Source organism: Haliotis asinina, chromosome 5 (genome assembly GCF_037392515.1).
Source record: "Haliotis asinina isolate JCU_RB_2024 chromosome 5, JCU_Hal_asi_v2, whole genome shotgun sequence".
Classification (NCBI taxonomy): domain Eukaryota; kingdom Metazoa; phylum Mollusca; class Gastropoda; order Lepetellida; family Haliotidae; genus Haliotis; species Haliotis asinina.
In genome coordinates this window covers 9,400,476-9,420,324 of record NC_090284.1, presented here as the reverse complement: position 1 = coordinate 9,420,324, position 19,849 = coordinate 9,400,476, and the positions used below count along the sequence as shown (strand labels likewise).

Sequence of the window (19,849 nt, the reverse complement as noted above, 5' to 3'; positions counted from 1 at the left end):
GACTGTAAGTACCTTGTTATCCATAAAAGGTAACATGTATAATTATTCATTTTCGTCCAACTTCTAAATGCCTTTCAAGAACACAAATCTAGTGCTGAGTATTTCCTCCAATCACAGTCTCTAGCGGGCGCAAGTAATGCTAAATAAAATGAATGTGTGGTTGATTGAAAATTCTCGTAGTCACAAAAGTTACATCATGCAAATTATATATTAAGCAAATATGCGCAAACCCATATTCTTAAAACAAACAAATGTAATCGTATATAATTATACTGTTTGTGTCTATGTCAGAAGTGGTCAAACTGAAAACAATCTTCCAGTGTTTGTCCATCACGGGCTGGTCAGGCACAGATTGTATGGCAGATAACGGCGTTATCATGCCTCCAATGTAGGTGACATAGTTACATGACTTGATAGCAAGGAATTTTATGTGTTCTTATCAGCCTACTTTTGTACTCTGATCTGTTTTAAAACAGTGTTTATTTAGAACACGCACACTTGTTTATGTGCATGGGCGTTTCTTCCCTAAGAATCTCTATTGGATGATATACCAGATCCATCTGTCACCGCCAGTCAGAATAAAGATTGTCTCTGGCTATATCTACTCTCAGACTTCAGTTTCACCCGGCTTTGGCAGGGTGTGAAATATGGACATTATCTTCCAGCCAGAACTGCTCATTCACTGGTACCAAACACCAAGTAAAGGATTGTACACACCAAGTACGTTGCAGGACGAATTTAACAATGTCCACTGTAGATATACCCCATGCAACTACATACGCAATAATTTACATAGGAAATGAGACAAAGATCACCAACACGAAAGCCATGCATTGGGACTGGCGAATTACCGGTCGAATTCCGTGTATATTGGATCGTGTACACACACCAGGACATGCTGATTAGATGGTATTTGTCAGTGGGCTCATTGGAATTTCATGAAAGACACAAAAACGTTTCAGTCATAAAGTATTTACCAGCATTTATTCACCTCTGTCAAGTGCAGTGTCCATTTGCTATGGACCTTGGACCTGGTCCGCACTGAAAATCAGGATGACACGTGCTAAAGCCACAAAGTCCTCTGTGGGTTTCCATGAGATACAGATATCACATCAGTAAAACATATTATTCAACAACGTGGAGGACTTAAAATACAGCGGTTTATTAAAGCAAGGCGTGGTGTAGCCAGTTGTTAAACAATGATATATATATGTATATATGTATATATAAATAAAGGTATCTACATACAAACAGTATTCAGTTACAGTAATAACCAGCGTTTTGTGTACCTGAACTGTCACAGAGGTATTGGTGTAATATATGTTGTTGATGTCCTAATTCGATGTTAACCATTCATCCTTCGGTCTCTGACAGGGACACCCTGTGTTCATGGGAAAAATCTGGCAATTAACTTTTGGGGATTAAGATTAATGGGACATGTTGATAATTCCCTGATGTGTAGTCAGAAGCATTGAGACGCATGTGGTATGTCAACCGTTAATATGGCATCATGTTTTGCAGTGTGTCTGCAGTCGGCTAATGTGGATATCAGAGCAAGAAGTAGGGGTTAGCTGGAAGTGACGGAGACACCAGTGTCAACTTGAAGAAGGGTTCAGGTGTTGACCTGGCATCCAGTACTGGCTAGAAGTAGGAGTCAAGGTGTTGGCTAGAAGTGGAAGAGACATCAGTGTCAGCCTGAAGACGGGTCCAGGTGTCGACCTGGGATCCAGTACTGGCTAGAACTACTAGAAGTAGGAGTCAAGGAGTTGGCTAGAAGTGGCAGAGACAGTGTCAGCTTGAAGGAGGGTCCAGGTATGTGCTTAAAGTTGAGTCCATGTGTCGTTAAGAAGATACAATCCAGCGCGGTATACACGTAGGGCGTCCACAAAAGAAGGGGTCAAGCTGTCGTCTTGAACTATAGGTTGTAACCAGTGTCAGCTGGACGTTGGGTCCACGAGTCGCTGGATGTAGGGGTGTAAAGTCTGATTGGATGTAGTGGTCAATGAATCGGCAGAAGTACGTCCTGGTGTTTATTGGAGAGTACTGCCCTAAGCATCGGTTTGAATTAGGGTCAATATGTCATTTGTAAGTTATATCCAGTTGTCGTACAGTGGCGTCTAGGTATCATCTAGATATAATGATGTAGGGTTCAGGTGTCAATTAGAATCCAGTTGTCAGGTAGAAGCAGGGGTCCAGTTGTCAGGTAGAATTCAGGTATCAGGTAGAAGCAGGGGTCCAGGTGTCAGGTAGGTGTCGTCTAGAAGCAGGGATCCAGGTGTCATGTACATGCAGGGTCCAGGTGTCAGGTAGAAGCAGGGACGTCTAGAAGAAGGGATCCAGGAACATGTGCCAGTATATCCAGTCTGTGTATCTCAGGATGTTGGTGTAGATACCGGGTTTCTCGGGATCGGCACAGGTATCATTAATACCATGACTAGTGACACCTGTAGACACAGACACATCACTATAATGAAGGAAACGGTTAACGAAGGCAAAGCATGAATGGCCTGACCTAGTGTAGCATCCTAGGGGCGCATTAACAACACGGTCAGGTAATTAATTCGTAAATCTGGAACCTATCATTGTGTGTTTACATCGAGGCAATGAGTGACACACTTTTGTTACGTCTGCATCACTATGTTGACAGAACAACACAAAAGGAGGTTTAACGCATTATTTACATCGTCTAGCTGATGGTCCACTGTCTGCCTGGACGGGACAAATAAAGTTACAAAATGACACTTTCTGTTTCTCTGCCTGACGTTCGTCATTGTCGATAAAATATAGACCACTGCGACGTGGTCGGCTCAGAATCAGTAAATCGTGCGTGAGTTACCTTGCGTTATCACTACAGGGTCGCATCTCAGTGTCTCAGTACAGTGAACCCGCATTAGTCCGACCTTGTACATCCAGCCATGCACGCCGCGGTCTAATACGCTACGTAACACCCCACTCTACCTCACCCCGACTAGAGCCGTGACCCGGGTGGTCAGGCTCGCTGACTTGGTCGACACATGTCATCTGTTCCCGATTGCGCAGATCTATGCTCATGGAATATTGCTGAGTGCGGCGTAAAACTAAACTCACTCACTCACTCACCCCGACTATTCACACTTGTGTTCCCAGTGGGAAAAGTGGGGTAGCATTTAAAGAAACGCGTTCGCCAGATGGCCCGGCTCGATCATGGATATGGGCACAGTGAAATACATTTCTGTTTTCCCCACAGTGAAACTGCTGGATTATTGATGAAAGCGGCGTAAAAGCATGCTCACTCACTCTATTTGTGAAGAGCACGAGTGGTCCTTGCTCAGCCTCTAGTATTTTTCTACCGTAAAATTATATATTCGTTAGTATATATCATCACCATATTCCTCGACTGTTTACCTGCTAGGTACCAGTTATGTCCCACCTGGCACTGGAGCGGACCGCCGCTGTCACCCTGAAAACACAAACACATTTACAGTAAAACCATTGAACGTCGGACAGTTTTGTTCGCTACAGCGTGGTGAAAACTGGATCCACTGTATCTAAGATATGTATCATTTGAGAAATAATGAATTCTTTCAGAAATTTTCAGAACGTTATGAAATTTTTCAAGTGGATGACACCTGGACCCAGTGGACTGATTGACTGCTTGTTGTTTGACGCCGCACTAAGTAATATTTCATGTGTTTGATGCCGTCGGTCTGTCAATACGCAAGTCTGGACCAGACAATCTTGTGATCAACAGCATTGTTTTACGCAATTCAGTAACGATGCCATATGCCAATCAAGTCAGCAACATATGTTGTTGTTTTTTTTCATTTTGTTTCATATAGTTCATCAATGTATTCACGTGATCCCATTTGTGAAATAAAATCCAATATATTACCATATATATCTTAGTTATGGACCATATCGTCTTGACTGGACAACATTTTGTTTGAAGAAAATGCAATCTGACTGGTTTACTGGAGGGACATACAAGGGGCATAACTCTTAAAGCCCCCGTACCACTACAATCGAGCAACGATCCGTGGTCGCCAGCAGTTCGCCAGTTTCATTAAGATTGTGAATTTCCACAGTCCTCGCTATTTGAAATAGAATATTGAAATACCATCGAAATAGAATATTGAAAGGGAATATCGTGATAATAAATTGAAGAAAAGGAATGAAAATAAATAATTTCGATAAGGAAACAGGCCATGTTTTTCGTGTAAGCACCGAGGTTGCAAAGCTTTACATGTACACAGTATTGAGAGTTTGCCGAATCTTTTTAGCATCAAACATATGTAAATCCGGGCTTTTGAAAACAATGATACCTACACCCCTGAGAATGTTACTTACAGCAACAAAACTTTTATAAGAAATAACTAGAGATAAACATCATCATTGTTTTCTGATGACGTGGACCCGTGAAGATCGGGGGTAGAATAGGCCTTCATCAACCCATGCTTGCCATAAAAGGCGACTATGCTTGTCGTAAGAGGCGACTAACGGGATCGCGTGGTCAGGCTCGCTGACTTGGTTGACACATGTCATCGGTTCCCTATTGCGCAGATCGATGCTCATGTTGTTGATCACTGGATTGCTGGTCCAGACTCGATTATTTACAGATCGCCGCCATATAGCTGGAACTCACTCACTCTCTCTGATCCCGTGGATACAATCCGTGAAAGAACAGGCAGTGACTGCGAGAGGTTGTATAAAGCTGTGGACAAGGTCTGTGAAACTACGCTGAACACCACATCTACGTATACATGAATGTATATACTTACAATACGTATAAGTAGGCTGCTCACACTAAATGTTACTGCTCATTAGTAACGTATCGATACTAGCTATAATCTGACACGTTTCTAATACTTAAAGGTACAACGTATAATATATGCTGTATGTGTATAAATACCCGTTTGATGTATCACGAGCATCAACAGCATAAGAAACATGAAATAAGAATGGGACTCACAAAGCACGTATCTACACCTCCCTCTGTGTAGCCCGCACACATCATGCCACGAGTGATAGCACGTGCGAACCCGGGGAAATTTCTGCAATCCCGTTCAGAGATGAGTGGCACCAGACCCTGCTGAAGTACGTGGGGCACGTCACTACCGAGTGGTCCTGCGCAGATGCACAAAAACATAGAAGGTACATCAACCCATGGGCCCCGAGAGACTACTGAACAATGTATTTATCTTACCGAACACCTCAATGTTAATTTAGAATTGTTTGAACACAGGCAAACTGTAGCGCAAATGGGGTTGCGCAGCATAGATAATATCAAAAGTCTTCTTATATGCCAGCGAAGCGAAAGGTTGGAAACGTACTTTCCTCGCTTCGGATCGAAAAATATTTTTCATGTCAAAGTAAAATATCGCCAACATCAAAAGTACACTTCCATTTCCTCACTTGGCTGCGCTCTCACATTTCTTTCCCCATGTTTAGTAATTACCCAGGTGAAATATGTTTTATTCAACATTTTAAGCGCCACTCGTGGTATTCAGATCGTTCTTCGCCTCCATTACCAGGTTGCCAGCTTCCAGGTAGAACGGAGTGACGGAACAAGAATAAGCAGAAATTAGAAAGGCATACCATATTGCCTAATTTTATCATGAATCTCTTGGATTTTATTTGTGTCTTATCATCTTCGCTGTTGGTAGAATTTTCGTTACATTTATTCTACATAAAAACACTTCTGGCGCAATGGGCGAATGAAGCAGGGGAGGTAACTGTAAGTATTCCATGTAGAAGAATACCTGGAATAAGCATTGGTATTGGAACATTATAAGGAGTACCGGAGTTAGACAACAACCCAAACTCTACTTACACGAAGTACCAAACGAATTCCCACAGTTCGGCATTTCCAGCCGGTACCACAGAAAGTGTTACTCGCTTGTAAGCAGGGTACGTTGGCCTATCAGAAAACGACATTTATATGTCAGGTAAGATACTATATACTTTACGTCAGGATGTCAGTGCTATGTTAGTCGGACGGCGACACGAGTCAAAACTGTACCAGGGGAACGCAGTGGTATAACTCTGCACAGGCAAACCAGAAATTGCCGACACATGACGTTTGCATGTGCGCCGTGTAATCCCTCCCTCCCGCCCGCCCGCCTACCCAACCCCACACCCATTCCCACACACCCAACCCCCCACACCCAACCAACCCCACACCCAACCCCACACACCACCACCACCACCGCCATCACACACACACACCTTTCAAACCCCACCCCTGCATCCTCTATCTCTATTTGTCATACAAGCACATCAAAACAAAAAATAACAGCCAATAGGATGGTCAGTCATTCAGCCTGTTCTCTAGTTGGCTTCGACGAAGGCCAATGAAACCAACAAGAATATCACTGTATTTTAGAAGTATTTTAGATCACCATACTGGGGTCCATGGGGACTTACATTACTTTTGCTTCCTGCATGGACCCACCATGGATTTACATCATCCCTTCAGCCGCTGGCGAGTGAAAGAAATTCTAGCCAAAGTTATAATTTACTTTGAATGTTTTGGGACATACGTGCCCTCTCAGGAGGACAATACGTTTACAGCATTAACTATAGTTCATTACTATAGTCGATGAACTATAATATTATGGCTCCCCCTCCTCCTCTTACTCTTCTTCTTACAGCCACTGCTACTGTTGCTGCTGCTACGACGGAGACTACGGCTACGACTTTTACAACACCACTGTTGCTGCATCTACCTTCTGTCCCCAGGACTCCCCATCCTGTGACGACACACTCTGTTCCAGACTTGATCTCCACGTCGGCATCCACGCTGGCATCTGGCAGACAAAGAGGACTGATGACGTCACTGAAGTCCACAGGTTGGTCCAGTTTTATAAGGGCGATGTCGTCGGTGAAGTCAAACCCTCCTTTGTACCCTGGGTGCTTGTAAAGTCTCCCGATACGCCTCTCTACCCCAGTCATCTCCTCAGCTTCTGGGGTAGTGTTGTACCGCCCTAGCTGGACCGTCCACGTCTCGGGGTCGGAGAAGGGCCTGAAACAGCATGTGAGTAAAGGAATGTAATGTCGCTTTGATGTTGTATTTCAGTGAAAGTGTGGCTTGTCTATGTGGCTTGTCAACGAGTGTAACTGGAGAGTGAGCGTGGCTTGTCAAAGTGACTTGTGAATATGTGAGTTGAGAACAGATCTACGGTGCCAACACATTTTTCTCGTCAAAAACATGACGATATGTCGAAGCAACGCTATAATAAGTGATGTGAGCTCACGTTTATTGAATCATGCCTCGTCAAAGGGAGGTAATTCTAGTCGGCCACGCCATCCTGACCATCTAATGTGTATGAGGTCTTCGCCCTCTCTACCCTGTACCTTCACGAAACGACCTTCCGTGTAATACCAATTTTGTTTCAAGAGTCAAATAAAAAATGATATTTCTCGATTGCGACTTTAGTATTCTGTTATTACTCTAGAAACATAATTACAGTGTGATGACTCTCATATCAGTGTTTCTCGAGTTAAGGGGAAATGCCATTACCAAGGTACAGTGACATTGCGTCATATGTCTAGTGGGTATCTTCCCAAAAGACAGACATCCATACTATGGTTGGTTGCATCAGGCTTAAGGTGCACTCTTGATAATAATGGTATGTGCCCAGAAAAAAACAACAATATTTATGTATTGTTCAAAAATGAGAGATGGATTTTTGAACAGGCTATAAGAGGTTACTTTGAAAGATGTTTCAATTTTTGACATCCATGTATGCAAATAAATATCTTTTAATTTACCTTTGATAACATTTTAAAACCAAAATATACTTTTTAAATTTTGGGATTTTCAGATGAATATCAATCAAAGATCATCGAAAATTCTCTTAAGATAGATTATCCATTTATTATCACACTTGCCAAATATATAATTGCTAAATATAACTTGATATATCAAGAAGCACTAACTTGACGATTTTCCTGTTACAAAGATGCTGTCATGCATCTGCTGAGCGTGTTAAATACTTTATTCTGTAGTGACTCTGGTAGCGAGGATTCCGCAAAGGAGTTAGTAATATAAATTGAGAAGGGCACACGAGATAGGAGTGTGTTGAGAGTATACTCTGTATAGTGACTATGGGTCGACTCATTAATTAGATAGGGGTGGACAGCATGGATCAGCTAACTAGTATAGTCATAGAGTGTGTCTTATGGGTCGTCTGTCTTTTTGGGAGGTCTGCATTTTGGGAGTGAACCCACAAGTGAACTCTTGACCAAGATCATGCTTAATCTTTTGCTCACAGCGTTTCGGGATCATTCCATGGCCCTTTATCACCTGAACTGTAATATTGCAGTGAAAATATAAGACAGCAGTATCTTCCACAGGCGAGTAATAAAACATTATGACTGGTATAAAGGTAAGGTCAAATACACACACAATTGTTACCACGACACGAATGTAGCTATAGTCGGGCGGTGGGGAACCTTTTGGTGAAAGCGTTCGCTCATTACGCCGAAGATCCGGTTCGATTCCCTACAAGGGTACAACATGTGAAACCCATTTCTGGTTTCAGTGATCGTAATTCATAATTTGGGATGTTACACGACGCTCTGAACACACTGTTTTGAGATAGGAAAATGGATGTCTGAAAATGGGATTCCCATGATGAACAGAGGATCAGGGGGCAACACAGCTGGGAAAGAAGTAATTAAAACACATTTGGGATGGGAATGTTGTTTTTCAATGAAGAACCATAACCTAGTTGAACAAATGAGTTTTAGTGAGTGAGTTTAGTTTTACACCGCACTCAGCAATATTCCAGCTATATGACGGTTAGTTGAACAAAACGGCCTGAGCAACAACATGCTGGAACAAACGTGATTGGTGGTTTCAACAGATGATCTTATGTGTCGGTAAACTGTTTTTAAAATAGTATGCCCCAAATGTAACTTGTAGCATAGTCTTGTCATACACGGACTAGCAATTTGAAAATATATTTGATCACTAAATTCCAAATCGTATCGATCGTTACAAGGGTCAAACACCTGGCGAGACGCTGTAATTTTCCAGTTCCACTTTCAATGTGACATCCGATTCATACACATCATCATCGACAAAAACATTCATTTACCACCTACCAAAGCATCATTACACCATTACATAAGTGTGCTTTACACAACACTTTATCTTACCTTCTTGTAAAATAGTTTCATTGGTCAGTGAAAAAAAAAAAAAAAACCCGCTGCCACGGTAACAGCAAAACTCTCCGCCAGGACCCGTGAAGGTCCCGGGGTAGAATAGGCCTTCAGCAACCCATGCTTGCAATAAAAAGCGACTGTGCTTGTCGCAAGAGGTGACTAACGGGATGGGGTGGTCAGGCTCGCTGACTTGGACACATGTCATCGGTTCCCAATTGCGCAGATCGATGCTCCTGTTGTTGGTGAATGGATTGTCTGAGCCAGACTCGATACAGATCGCCGCCCATATATAGCTGGCATATTGCTGAGTGCGGCGTAAACCTAAACTCACTCACTCACTCACTCCGCCAAAGACCCGTGAAGGTCCCGGGGTAGAATAGGCCTTCAGCAACCCATGCTTGCCATAAAAGGTGACTATGCTTGTCGTAAGAGGCGACTAACGGGATCGGGTGGTCAGACAGCTGACTTGGTTGGCACATGTCATCGGTTCCCAATTGCGCAGACCGATGCTCATGTTGTTGATCACTGGATTGTCTGGTCCAGACTCGATTATTTACAGACCGTCGCCATATAGCTGGAATATTGCTAAGTGCGACGTAAAACTAAACTCACTCACTCACTCACTCACTCCGCCAAAACGCTGTATAGCTAATAGTCGTATGACGTTAAAAATGACGCATGCAGTCTCGGAGTTTTAAAAGTTTTAGTGAGTGAGTTTAGTTTTACACCGCACTCAGCAATATTCCAGCTATATGACGGTTAGTTGAACAAAACGGCCTGAGCAACAACATGCTGGAACAAACGTGATTGGTGGTTTCAACAGATGATCTTATGTGTCGGTAAACTGTTTTTAAAATAGTATGCCCCAAATGTAACTTGTAGCATAGTCTTGTCATACACGGACTAGCAATTTGAAAATATATTTGATCACTAAATTCCAAATCGTATCGATCGTTACAAGGGTCAAACACCTGGCGAGACGCTGTAATTTTCCAGTTCCACTTTCAATGTGACATCCGATTCATACACATCATCATCGACAAAAACATTCATTTACCACCTACCAAAGCATCATTACACCATTACATAAGTGTGCTTTACACAACACTTTATCTTACCTTCTTGTAAAATAGTTTCATTGGTCAGTGAAAAAAAAAAAAAAAACCCGCTGCCACGGTAACAGCAAAACTCTCCGCCAGGACCCGTGAAGGTCCCGGGGTAGAATAGGCCTTCAGCAACCCATGCTTGCAATAAAAAGCGACTGTGCTTGTCGCAAGAGGTGACTAACGGGATGGGGTGGTCAGGCTCGCTGACTTGGACACATGTCATCGGTTCCCAATTGCGCAGATCGATGCTCCTGTTGTTGGTGAATGGATTGTCTGAGCCAGACTCGATACAGATCGCCGCCCATATATAGCTGGCATATTGCTGAGTGCGGCGTAAACCTAAACTCACTCACTCACTCACTCCGCCAAAGACCCGTGAAGGTCCCGGGGTAGAATAGGCCTTCAGCAACCCATGCTTGCCATAAAAGGTGACTATGCTTGTCGTAAGAGGCGACTAACGGGATCGGGTGGTCAGACAGCTGACTTGGTTGGCACATGTCATCGGTTCCCAATTGCGCAGACCGATGCTCATGTTGTTGATCACTGGATTGTCTGGTCCAGACTCGATTATTTACAGACCGTCGCCATATAGCTGGAATATTGCTAAGTGCGACGTAAAACTAAACTCACTCACTCACTCACTCACTCCGCCAAAACGCTGTATAGCTAATAGTCGTATGACGTTAAAAATGACGCATGCAGTCTCGGAGTTTTAAAAGTTTTAGTGAGTGAGTTTAGTTTTACACCGCACTCAGCAATATTCCAGCTATATGACGGTTAGTTGAACAAAACGGCCTGAGCAACAACATGCTGGAACAAACGTGATTGGTGGTTTCAACAGATGATCTTATGTGTCGGTAAACTGTTTTTAAAATAGTATGCCCCAAATGTAACTTGTAGCATAGTCTTGTCATACACGGACTAGCAATTTGAAAATATATTTGATCACTAAATTCCAAATCGTATCGATCGTTACAAGGGTCAAACACCTGGCGAGACGCTGTAATTTTCCAGTTCCACTTTCAATGTGACATCCGATTCATACACATCATCATCGACAAAAACATTCATTTACCACCTACCAAAGCATCATTACACCATTACATAAGTGTGCTTTACACAACACTTTATCTTACCTTCTTGTAAAATAGTTTCATTGGTCAGTGAAAAAAAAAAATAAAACCCGCTGCCACGGTAACAGCAAAACTCTCCGCCAGGACCCGTGAAGGTCCCGGGGTAGAATAGGCCTTCAGCAACCCATGCTTGCAATAAAAAGCGACTGTGCTTGTCGCAAGAGGTGACTAACGGGATGGGGTGGTCAGGCTCGCTGACTTGGACACATGTCATCGGTTCCCAATTGCGCAGATCGATGCTCCTGTTGTTGGTGAATGGATTGTCTGAGCCAGACTCGATACAGATCGCCGCCCATATATAGCTGGCATATTGCTGAGTGCGGCGTAAACCTAAACTCACTCACTCACTCACTCCGCCAAAGACCCGTGAAGGTCCCGGGGTAGAATAGGCCTTCAGCAACCCATGCTTGCCATAAAAGGTGACTATGCTTGTCGTAAGAGGCGACTAACGGGATCGGGTGGTCAGACAGCTGACTTGGTTGGCACATGTCATCGGTTCCCAATTGCGCAGACCGATGCTCATGTTGTTGATCACTGGATTGTCTGGTCCAGACTCGATTATTTACAGACCGTCGCCATATAGCTGGAATATTGCTAAGTGCGACGTAAAACTAAACTCACTCACTCACTCACTCACTCCGCCAAAACGCTGTATAGCTAATAGTCGTATGACGTTAAAAATGACGCATGCAGTCTCGGAGTTCTTACCTACCGGCTCGGGTAACACTGTTACAAAGAGGCGTACATCAGACCGCATTGCTTCTACTTATAGTAGAATCGTCATGTACACTTGTGTTTCATTCAAAACCACAGTCAGACGGCTTACCCTTTAAAACAATGTGCAGCTGTGACCGCCCATTGTCTGGCAATCAGGGTGGCCCCACACCAAATCTGTCCAATCTTGTTTTGCTTCAGGGATATCTGGAATAGTAAGTGACATGACTTAATGCCACTTTGATCAATATTTCAAGATATGTGTTGTTAAAACACACGTTTAGGTGTTTACATGACGGACCCCACCACCCACAGTCATTTATCAAGGACACCCCGTGATTCTGGGACCACTAGATCTTAGCACGCATAACCGGCGCAACGGAGGTTAAGTCGACTTTGCTATCTGCGACACCTGTTTGGGCTCACTTCCCAAAAGCTATTTTAGCGTTACAACGCTCGCTTCCCTCAACATAGGCTTAAGGGAGTCGTAGCGCTAAGCTCACTTTGTGCAAATGGGCCCTTGATTAAGATGTTTCTTCATAAAATATATATCTCAGTAAAGTTTGGAAGTTTGTTTCTACAAGTGAAATGCCAAATGAGAAAAGTGTCGCGTCCAAGATAGATCTTTGTTTCTCGACATAGGTAGAATATCTGGCCTTATTGCAAAGTCCCAGATTTGGTTGTTGACTTCTGTAAAGAAACAAAGAACCCCTCCCCCTCCAAAAATACCCCAAACAAACAAAAAAAGCAACAAAACAAAAAACAAAAGCAAAACAAAACAAAAACAACAAACACAAAAAATAGAAACACCAAAAACAAAACACACACACAAACAAACAAATGTTAAACAAAAACAAACAAACAAACAAACAAGCAAACAAAAACAGTTACTAATCTACGATCATGACGGTTTCTGTTTCGAGACATCAGATCGGATTCTCCATCATGTCATTGTGGGCGTTTGTCAACTGGTTATTGAACAAGTAGACGGTACACGGGGGCATGGGTATTAGTTAAAGTTTGTCCTGCCCTTCGCACCTCATTGTTCTTTTGTTTAACGCCGCTTTCAGCAATATTCCAGCTATTGGGCGGCGGTCTGTAAATAATCGAGCCTGGTGACACTCACTCACTCACTCACTCACTCACTCACTCACTCACTCACTCACTCACTCACTCACTCACTCACTCACTCACTCACTCACTCACTCACTCACTCACTCACTCTTTCTTGTGGTACATACCATCCACGGCCAACTGCCTGGCCTCGCGTCAAGGCCACCAACGACCCTGAAGAGAGGCATGTAGGGTTTGATAGCCTGGCGTCCGCACTCTTCATGTCTTGAACGCCATTCGTCCAAAAAGGCCTCGAACCTCCTCCGAACTGGAGGAAGCCTTGCCACTCGCGGGTAGTCCTCAATCGACCGAAGGCGGTGAAACAAGCCCGGGGGAAAAGGAAACATGTGCCCTATCAAAAATGCAACATGAATTGTCAGACAGCCAACCAGCGAGACGGACATACACGGAGAAAGACAGACTGACACAAACGAGTACTAATTCAGTGAGGTAGTGAGAACTGTTTGATACTGCTTTTAACATTAGGCAACGTATGACACGGCAAAGGTCTCCAGAAACTGGTTTCTTGGGACTCAAATCTTAGTATAGCATGACGAAGGAAGACCTTGTCAAACGCTACCCCATCGCCCCTCAACTGTGAGACTCTAAATACTCCAAAACAAGTACAATGATTCGGGAATGAGACCGACTGGTTATTGTAAGCACAAGTAACTCTTATAACCAGTGATAGTCAAACTTCCCAGGGTTCAGTGAGTGAGTGACTTTAGTTTAACGTCGCTTTTACTCAATATTCCAGCAATATCACGACGGTGGACACCGGGACAGGGCGTCGCATTTTGTACCAATCAGGGGAATCGAACCCGGGTCTTCGGCGTGACGAGCGAATGCTTTGACCGCTCGGCTACCCCACTGTCCCTCACTGGGAAAAAACTGTTATGAACACACAATGCGCCCCAACTTCTTACGGAATTGTTCACATTCTACTGAGTAGTTGAAGAGGCGGTTTGTTGATCAAGTGTGAGCCCTATAATGTTTTGTTTTGTCTCTGAGGACGGCTTATCAGAATGCTTTATGGAGTCAGTTCTCTGTATAACTTCACAGAAAAACAATATGAACACTTACCCGCACTGACAAAACACAGGGCACATAACATAATCACAGTCTCAGGTTGCATGGTGGCGGATATTGTGGTATTAACACAACGAAGCCAACAGTCCTGTGTTACCTAGTCACTCTATAACTTGATTATGCGACAAAGTCTTAGAGTTGGCGCTGAACCTTGAAAATGTTGAAGTGATTGTCTGACGAACTCCACCCCCTTGAGTTGTTTTACTTTCGGACAAATCTGATAACGCCATGCTCATTAATCTACATATCACTGATGCCGCGTGGCATTACGCTCTTGGTGGAACATTAATAAAGAGTGGAGACACCTTGTATAGGTGGTTCATTAAGACCTACAGTAGCTACGTGTATAGCGCCGTGTTATCTTGACGTTAAATAAGGCATTACTCTCTGATAGGGTGTTGTATATCTGTTAACACTGACAAAAAACATTCCTCCAAGACTTTGAATAATTGTCTCGCCAACTTGCTGATGCAATAACGCGTACTTATAAATACGTATACTTGTTAATGTACCGAAGTACCGATATGTAAATTGGTCGAGGGGTATTTAAATGCGAAAGTAGTAAGCAGTATTAAAGGATTGTGTATCTGTGTAGCATTCAGGGCATGTTTCGGATATCTGGTGTGATAAAAATACTATGGACTCTATATACACATCGGGTATTTACAACATTACCTACATACCGAGTATACCTCCCATCGGAGTAGGCAGCCTTGAGATTTCGTCAGTATCATCGCTGCACACAGGCGAAACATGTAAATTTGACTTGGACTTTAACTGTATGCATTGAAGCTAACGGCTAAATATTTAATTTATTGATTTGGCACCCGTTGCAAGACAAATAATATGAAAATCAACTGTTACGTTAAAATATTGGCATCCAAATAAGCATGTCATGAGATGCAGCATACTGAGATGTTGGTTTCGGGACCCCACCAAATAGGGTAATAAAAATGTGGACTGTATATATCATACAGGCTGTTGTCTTGGTCGAAATGGGGGCGGTGGAGTAGCCTAGTGGTTAAATCGTTCGCTCGTCATGCCGAAGACCCGGGTTCGAGTCCCCACATGGATACAACGTGTGAAGCACATTTCTGTGAGTGTGTACCAGGTGTATAGGAGCAGTACCAGTTCTACATTTGGCCAGGGTGGCGTCTGTGGACGTAGGATAAATGCAGATAACACACATGTCCAAATTGTACTCTTGTTTTGCTGGACAACATAGTGTCTGCTTGTTACATCCCTTGCCTGACATATCTGGGACGTATAACGGCACTTGTCCATTCATATTCATGATCACCAAAAACTAATCAGTTACCTTCCGAAATTACAAATATCATTACTAAAGTGAACGAAAATCTAATCATTAAAATACGTTAAAATACAGTAAGAGTGAATATGAGTTCTATTCAAAAGTCATTTTGAAGACTTAGGTTTTCAACAAGCTCTTGACTGGGACTCCGTTGATCGTAGTTTTCTAGTGGGTATATGCAGATATACGATCTGGCGCGGGTGATGATGTCCAGGGCTAGTCATGGTAAAGGCAAGTATGCATCAGTTGCAGAATCTTAAGGTAAATACTGTACTTTACTGGAATCCGGTGAAGGGATTTCAGCACTGACGATGAATGGTTATGCCGATAGGTTCCAGATACCAGACAAGCTACTTCGTTTTATATCTTCAGCAATTTAGAAGGTGTTGAAGATGACGTGCTGCAATAGGTAAGCTTTGAGATCACAACTGTTTGCACAGGGACTTGTTATATTTGTCTGGGATATGTTGGAATGGAATGATTCCCAGATTTCTGGCTGAGTTTGGGTTCTTCACATCCACAGTTCCTATCTTGAGTGTGATCCAAGGTGCCATCTTGTCCATCAGTTGACTTCCATCCATTGCCGAATATCCATGATGCAGCATTCGATCTTATGAACTCCTTGTGAAACTTCTGTTGGTGTGATGGAAATATGCAAATCTTTATCATCAGCCTATAGATGGATTTTTAGGGAATCACTAATCGTGATGTCTCCGACTGGTAGAATGTAAAGGCTGAAAAGAAGGGGGCCAATAACAGGACCCCGTGGCAATCCATAACGAACTAACGTCCGAGATATAATGCCATTAAAAATGGAAACTGATGATACAGGCATCACTATTGAGCGAGCTCAGAGAGTCAATCGTGGGAACTCTATTATCGTCAAATTTCTCAGTTACTGTGATCGGGAACTTGTTATAAGCAAGGCTAGGTCATTGAGAGATTCTGGAATTGGTCTGTCTGAAGATTTTTCAGTGGCAGTCAGGTCTAAAAGGAAGAAGCTTAAGTCAGTTATGGATGCTGAGTGGAAGGAGAAGAGGAAAAGTCGTTTGAAGTTTAACAAGGTGGTGTTTGAAGAAGGTGACGTTCTAACATGGAACCTGGAGATGCACCCGGCTGTATACATCAGTCGACGTAAAGATGACCAGACGAACACAGGGAGACCATAGGGGCGTGACCGGCCCCCCAGGGAACGAGTTGTATCTCTGTTAAATTGGAACATTCATGTACCTCATACAAAACTCAGTGATGACGACTTCATTAAGTTTTGTCTTTTACATGATATCATTAGCTTTTCAGAAATATGGCGCAACTGCGATAAACATTTTGATAATGCTTTCCTAAATTATAATTGTTATTTAAATTTCAGGACTTATAATAATCGAGGAGGTGTTGGAGTGTTAGTACGAAAGTGGCTCAGTATTAGCATTGTTAAAGTATATCTGAGTTATAGTGATTGTATCTTCATTGTACGTGATAAATCTTTCTCCGGTTTAGTTCGGGAACTTATTCTGGGATTTGTGTACGTGCACCCGGAGAACTCTTCAGTGGCTAGTGATAGACGTGACTTTAAGGGTGTACAATATGCAGATAAAGCTATCACTGAACTTCGATTAAAACTTAATGATTGTCACATTCTCTTGAGTGACGACTTTTAACGCACGTGCTGGGCAGTTGATGGATTATGCTGTAAGAGAATCCAATAAACATATATTAGAGCTGATGTTGATAACGTTTTGATGACTTCGATGTACCACGTTCATCACGTGACAAGGAGATTAACCCCTATCGGAAGGATCTGATCAACCTGTGTCGCTCAAACGGGATCCATATTTTGAACGGGAGGTCAGTTAGCGACCCGTATGGTGCTTTAACCTGTTATGTAAATAATGGGGCCAGTCTTGTGGACTATGTGTTGTGCTCAACAGATGTATTTACCAGTGTTACCTACTTTACTGTTAAAACTAGAGTGGAATCTGATCACTTCCCAGTTATATGTGAACTGAAATCTATTGATTATTCACCAGACTCAGTTAACACCTCACCTACAGCTAGATTAGTGTGGCGCCCAACACTCGGTGATGCTTTTCATCGGACACTACAGAATGAGTTGAGCGATATTCCAATGGATGACTTTACTAACATTGCATGTGAAAATACCTCACTTGCCGCCAGTAAACTGACATAGTGTATTGTGATGGCAGCCCAGATCTGTGGTATGACATTTAGTAATAACGGTAACATTGTGCTTTCGCAAGTGCTGCTTGGTTCGATAGGGACTGTGAAAAAGTAAAGCGTGACAAACATGTTCTTCTTGATATATTTAGACTAACTGGCGATTTTGGACTTCTGACCTCGTTTCATACAGCAAGAACAAATTTGGCGAATTATGTCGCCATAAAAAAGAACTATACTATACCAGTGTCACTAGTGACATGCTATTGCAATGTAACAGTGTTGACGCTAAATCATCTTATGTAAAAAGTTTTAAGAAGTTTATGTATGTGTCGCCTGCTATTAAATGCTAATCATGGGTTGTTTATTTCCAATCTTTTCTTAATATACAAGTTAACGTTGTTGACAACGAATTCATGATGACTTTTGTGAAAGAATATATTACTTGTCATGATACCACGTCCGCTAATTGTGGTGCTTGTAATGATGATGAATTTAGTAATCTGTTAAATAGAGATTTCATCCAAGGGGAACTTGATCGAGCTGTAAATGATCTTAAGCTGAGGACAAGTTCAGGTCCTGATGGTGTTCCACCGGAAGTGTTTAAACACAATTACGATTTACTCTCTTCATATTTGCTGGTTCTATGCAATAACATTTTCAAATCTGGCAATTTTCCAGCGCAGTGGTCTAAAAGTATGATTTTTCCATTACATAAGAATGGTAGCAAACATGATGTAAATAATTATCGTGGTTTATCATTGATGGATATTTGTGGGAAACTGTTTACTTCAATTCTTAACAACCATTTGAAAGATTTTGTCGATTTCATGAATATGTATCCTGAGAGTCAAGGCGGATTTCGGAAAGGGTATTCAACCGCGGATAACACGTTTACTTTGCAAAGTATTATTCAGAAGTATTTGTCAAAGTCTAGAGGTCGCTTTTATTGTTTAAGTTTATGTAGATTTCCGTAAGGCTTTTGATTCTGTTAACAGAGATTATCTTCTATTAACTCTCAATATTCACGATCATTATAAGGGATATATTTTCTAAGCCAAGGGCCTGTGTTAAAGTGTTTCAGACGTCCGTTACTCATTATTTTGATTCATTTAGTGTGGTTAGACAGGGTTGTATTTTAAGTCTGTTGTTGTTCTCATTATTTGTAAATCAGCTTCATTGCGAAACGGAGAGCTTAGATAGGGGTATCTTTCTGGGTCCAGTGTTTCTGGAGCTATATTTATTGTTGTACGTAGATGATTTATGTCTATTTTCAGACAGTGTTACTGGTTTGCAGAGGAAGGTTAATTTGTTGGTTACATTTTGTCATAGATGGGGACTGACTGTTAATTTTGACGAGACAGAAATTATAGTGTTCAGAAATGGTATTAAACTTATAGAAAAGCAAGCTTGGTTGTTTAAGGATCAAAGGTTGAAGATTTCAACCTATTATAATTACTTGGGTTTATTATTTTCCAGTAGGCTTTCATGGTCAAAGGCTGTCCAAAATCTGGTTAATAAAGCAAACAATGCTTTATGTTCAGTAAACCTCTTACTTTTAAAATTAAGAATATCTCTCCGGTAGTTATGTTCAAAATGTCTGAAGTGCAGATTAAAGCAATCATATTATATGCTTCTGATATTTGGGGGTATCAAAAATGGTCATCAGTTGAGCAATTCCATACTAGGTTTTGCAAGTTTGTTTTGGGCATGAATCATAGAGGTACTAATGTGGCTGTTTTAGCAGAATGTGGTAGGAATTATATATGTATGTTGATTCTTTGTTTAATGTTATAAAATATTGGATACGATTGGATAGGATAGATATCCTAAGCAGAGCTATCTCATGATGTATAATTTAGATAAAGTTGGTCGTAAAACCTGGGTTTATCATGTTAGGAATGTTTTGTATTCTTATGGATTCGGTTTTGTGTGGGAGAATCAAGGAGTTGGATCTAAACATGTGTTTTTATACAATTTTCAGGAAAGGATAAACAACTCTCATGCTCAATCAATTGTGGCTGATACATGTATATTCAACATTACATTTATACGATTAT

General features: G+C 42.1%; 1 protein-coding gene across 1 annotated transcript; it reads right to left on the bottom strand.

Moving 5' to 3' along the window:
• Window positions 1–965: 965 nt before the first annotated feature.
• Window positions 966–14,348, bottom strand: LOC137284661 (chymotrypsinogen 2-like). The gene is made up of 7 exons (XM_067816559.1): window positions 14,291–14,348; window positions 13,342–13,565; window positions 12,213–12,307; window positions 6,705–7,000; window positions 4,949–5,103; window positions 3,385–3,439; window positions 966–2,444 (listed from the first exon to the last, which is right to left on the bottom strand). The coding sequence occupies exons 1-7, from the start codon at window positions 14,346–14,348 to the stop codon at window positions 2,323–2,325; spliced, it is 1,005 nt and encodes a 334-aa protein (XP_067672660.1). The 3' UTR covers window positions 966–2,322.
• Window positions 14,349–19,849: the final 5,501 nt, after the last annotated feature.

Excerpts from the sequence above, each read along its gene's own strand:
- LOC137284661 (XM_067816559.1), bottom strand. The coding sequence starts at position 14,348 with ATGCAACCTGAGACTGTGATTATGTTATGTGCCCTGTGTTTTGTCAGT. Across the intron at positions 5,104-6,704 it reads GGGAGTCCTGGGGACAGAAG|GACCACTCGGTAGTGACGTG; the intron begins GTAGATGCAGCA and ends GCATCTGCGCAG. Across the intron at positions 2,445-3,384 it reads ACATAACTGGTACCTAGCAG|GTGTCACTAGTCATGGTATT; the intron begins GTAAACAGTCGA and ends CTGTGTCTACAG.